General features: G+C 50.5%; 1 protein-coding gene across 1 annotated transcript; it reads left to right on the plus strand.

The window, feature by feature from the left end:
* Nucleotides 1-2,736: 2,736 nt before the first annotated feature.
* Nucleotides 2,737-3,855, plus strand: LOC108864074 (uncharacterized). The gene has a single exon (XM_018639007.1). It carries the CDS (start codon nucleotides 2,737-2,739, stop codon nucleotides 3,853-3,855), a length of 1,119 nt encoding a protein of 372 aa, XP_018494523.1.
* Nucleotides 3,856-4,173: the final 318 nt, after the last annotated feature.

Genomic DNA, 4,173 nt, shown 5'->3' on the forward strand with positions numbered 1-4,173 from the left:
GTTTCGCATGCGATGAGAATTTTGAGTTATTTCCGACGAGTCAGCCAGACTCGAGTCAGAGACTCGTAGATTCGACAGATTTGTCGAGCGCTTGAGATAAGGGACATTTGAGGCACAGTAGAGACGCTCTGATTGCTACTATTTCCTGATATCTGGAGACGATTTGCACCTCGATGTCACTTGCTCAGAATCTGAGCTTACCATATTTTTGTCAAACTTGTCATGAGATATGTCAGTCGTTCGGCAACGACTTCGAGATCGAAAATTAGCGATAATTTCTGTCGCTTCTTTGTCGCTTCTTACTCTCTAATTTACCCTCTCGGGGTTTGCCTATTAAAGAGGGGTGTTTGTCACCGTTAGCTCATTCATCATTTCCGATGTCTTCGATCTCGAAGCGCAAAGTCTCCAAGAAGGAGATGTCTAAGAGCTCAAGTTCTGCCCTTCAATCTGTGAAGTCCCATCTAAGCGCAGCCGTTGGAATGGTCTGTGTTGAAACCCCCACCGCACCTGCGTGTGATGAGGAACGTGGAACCTCCTCAAGGAGTAGTGAGCACAGCTCGGCGTCCCATTTATCCCACTTGTTGGGCGTGATCCTTGGAAGCCGGCTGTGGGCGTTGCTGAAGTACCTATTGATGGTACTACTGCTCCTTGCTCTGATCATGGGCATGTTGAAAGGTAATCTTGAAGTCTCGATTTTTGAGACGTTGAGTCGTTTATCTGTGTATCCGGGATGACTGGGTTACATCGCCATAATGATGTCCCGTTTTTTTTTTGCTCTCATAATATGTCTTGATTGATACAGGCCTTTGGGAACCGGACCGAACCGTTTACCCTGTAATGCGGTCTCAAGACGTCATGCTGGAGTTGAGCTCCTACTCATGTGTTCGGGGCGATGGAGTGCGAATCTGCAGCTCCAAGGCTGCGGGAGCCTGCGTTATCTCGCGCTCAGACGAGCCTGCTCCGGAGGAGGCGTTGTGTACGCCCCAAGATTACCGAGTGGGGACGATGATTGGGGCTTGTGCCCAATCTAAAATATACACCTGCTTCAACAATTGATGCATCCCCAAAAAAAATAAACGCACATTGATTTCGGGTAACCTACAGGAGCTATCGTAATTCAATTTACTCCAGATTCTCACGTGTTATCAAGGTATTTGATAAAATGGGGTTGATCAGTGGCTTTACTTGAAACCTGAGAATGTAGCTAATGTTATTGATACTCTTGTCGGCTCTTTGGAGTCTTCGAGAAGAGTTCTGGAGGGTCAACCTAAACAGCTCTCGTTTCATGAGAGCGCGAGCAGTGGTGCCTATTCCGCGCGAGTCGATCGATTTAGATTCAGTCAGTACATATTCAAATCTCGATCGACAATGGTGTTCTCAGCGAAGCTCCGTTCAAGCTCGGCCAACGCCTCAGCTTGGATGGAAGCCGTCAGGATATCCAGTTGTTTATCCTTGTCGGTACGGGCACTCCAAGCTTGCCTGAAGGGTTCCCAGGACGCTGGCAGAGATTCAAGCAGACGGGAAGTGGCCAGGTCATCATCGAGCGCGAATCCTGACTGGTTCATCTCATAAACGATCTTCTTGTAGTTTAGGAGATTCTCTGACACAGTCGATCCGGGCTGGTATCTGTAGCGCAGGAATTTGGCGACGGACAGGTTCTTCTTGGTGCCGTCTGATTGTTGGAATCTGATCCGGATTCTTCTCCAAATCTCCTGGGCTCCAATGTCTTCTGCGTTGTCCAAGAACAACGTCACAGCCAGGTCGGGGTGGATCGAGTTGATCAGGATGTATCGTGCGGCTCGATTTCCGATGGTGAATTCCTGTTTCTATTTCTTGCCTTCCTTCGTCTTTGCTTTCTCTGGATCCGGTGGGTTGAGGCGTCCTCGGGTGACATCCCAGGCAAACGGTTCGCCGTCGAGAACCGATGGGATGATGGTCTTCCAGGCGATGTAGTTCTTCCCGTCAGCAGCCAGGATAATGCTGCTAACCACTCTGGGTCGTGGACCGCATGAGGTTGGTTCGTCTTTGTCGCATACCGGGGTGTTTCCGCCGTCGTCGTCCTCGCCAACTTGGACGTAGCCGTAGAGGGGGTTTTCTCTCGAAGTCGAAGGATTGGACATTGTGGATGGACACTTCACTTCGGTTCACGGTATCACTTATCTTTCTGAGCAACTCGTGCTGATAACGGTGAAGAGATATACGTATCTCGTTGATACCTCGGCTAGAATGATCACACGGAATACTAGAGTCAGTCTTGGGCTCCCCCTTAGCTGGCTGAGGTTTATTGTCCTTATATATAGCGAGTCACAGGAAAGGGTTGAACACAGAAGAGCATCCGAATATGGGTCATGCTGAAAACACTGTGAACGGGTTAAGTGGTGACCGGTCAGTGACCGTTACAGACTGAGGTCTTCAGTATCTAGAGCCGAAGGTGAAACGGACAATATTCATCAAGAATCAATCGATACGCTTGAATAGCGCGCTTCGAGAGATGAACGGAGAGAGGAGGAACAGAGAAACTTGTAACGTCGGGCTCTCGCAGGCAGTTCTGTTCGAGACGCTCGTACTGCCGGTAAGGCATCGAGTGTGGAATAAAGGGACGGAAACTTCTTGTGGCCCACGTGTAATTGATCTGCGGCGTTCTTACATCTTGGTGGAGATTTGTGGATCGTTCCCCAACCATGCTCTACATCAACATCCCAACGCAGTGTAGTGAATAAGCGAAACGAGCAAGTCATGGCGCCGCCGGTACAACATTCGCCTCCGTGCACACGCGCGGCTAGCGCTGCGAAGAGAACCACCGGCCAACAAGTTGATGATCCTGGTGAAGAGACCAACGGAGTAACGTTCTCCGTGCGACCCAAGCAAGGAAGCCAAGAGATGACTGCGGCAGCAATCAACGTCGACCTAGGGGTAGCATGCTCACCGCCCGAACTCGCACCGTCGGTGGATCCTACTCCAACAATAATCTCTCAACGCATGCAATCGTTAGTCGTGCAAACACAGAAGGAACCTCCGAAATTCAATGGCAGGTCAGATTGGCTGCGCGAGTTCAAACGCGTGGCGAGCTTCAACGGGCACACCGAAACCCAAATGCTCGCGAACGCTCCCTTCTGCCTTGTTGGAGAAGCCCTCGATTGGTTCGACAATGAAGATGATCAGGTCGACCAGTGGGAAAGGCTCGAAACGAATTTCTGTTACCGCTTCGCTGATACAACGAAAATCAGCGAAGAAGCACGTGAGAAACTGAAGAGATTAATCTACGAGAGAGGCACATCATTTACCGGACATCTCGAGTCCGTCCTCAAGCTGTGCAGAAAACTCGACTCCAGACTCAGTGAAGACGAGACAATTCGGAAAGTGATCCAGACGTTTCCACGAGATCAGGCTATGACACTGGTGAGCAAGGCACCAAAAACGATTGCCGAACTCAGAGCTCACATGTCATACCTCGATCGCACGATTCCCTTCGTCAATCAGAGGGACACAGATACATCGGCCATCAACGCGGTCAACCGATCCGGAACTTCGCGCTCCCGCTCCTCTGAGCGTGGATATTCCGTTGGCCAATTCCGGCCTTCCGATCCGACGCGATCTGTCAACCCACCGAATACCGGATCACCGGGAAGGAAGACCCCGATCTACGTTCAACACGCCCAAAGAATAACAAGTGGACCCTTCTTCTCCGGCAACAGAAGAACTCCTGATGGAATACCGTTGTGCAACTGGTGCAACCTCGAAGGACACATAATCAAGTACTGCTTGAAACAACAACGTGGCTACCCAGCAGTGAAACCTGTGAGCTCTGCTGACCAAAACCAATCCCTGAACTCCAAGACCCGTTCGGGAAACTAGCGAGGCTGCTCTCGGAGCCCAATCCGGGGCTCGAGGGCGCAGCGACGCTCCGGAGGAACAAAATAATCGTCGAAGTCAGCAAGCACGGAAAGACAATCGCCCTGGCAGACATGGGGGCCGACATTTCAGCGGTTCGTACAACGTTCCTGGCAAGTCACCATGTTACGTTTCGTCCGTCCAAAAACCTTAGCATTACGTCCGCTGACGGGTCGGCGATTATCTCCAAGGGCTCGTGCGTACTCATGATCCGTCTAAATGAATGTCAGAATTTTGTCCCCTATGAGTTCGTCATAATTGACAACCTGTCAGAAGACCTAA

This window comes from Galendromus occidentalis, unplaced genomic scaffold, assembly GCF_000255335.2.
Source record: "Galendromus occidentalis unplaced genomic scaffold, Mocc_1.1 scf7180000077251, whole genome shotgun sequence".
Lineage (NCBI taxonomy): Eukaryota > Metazoa > Arthropoda > Arachnida > Mesostigmata > Phytoseiidae > Galendromus > Galendromus occidentalis.

Bases quoted from the DNA above. Each gene is read 5' to 3' on its own strand.
- LOC108864074 (XM_018639007.1), top strand. From the start codon at position 2,737: ATGGCGCCGCCGGTACAACATTCGCCTCCGTGCACACGCGCGGCTAGC.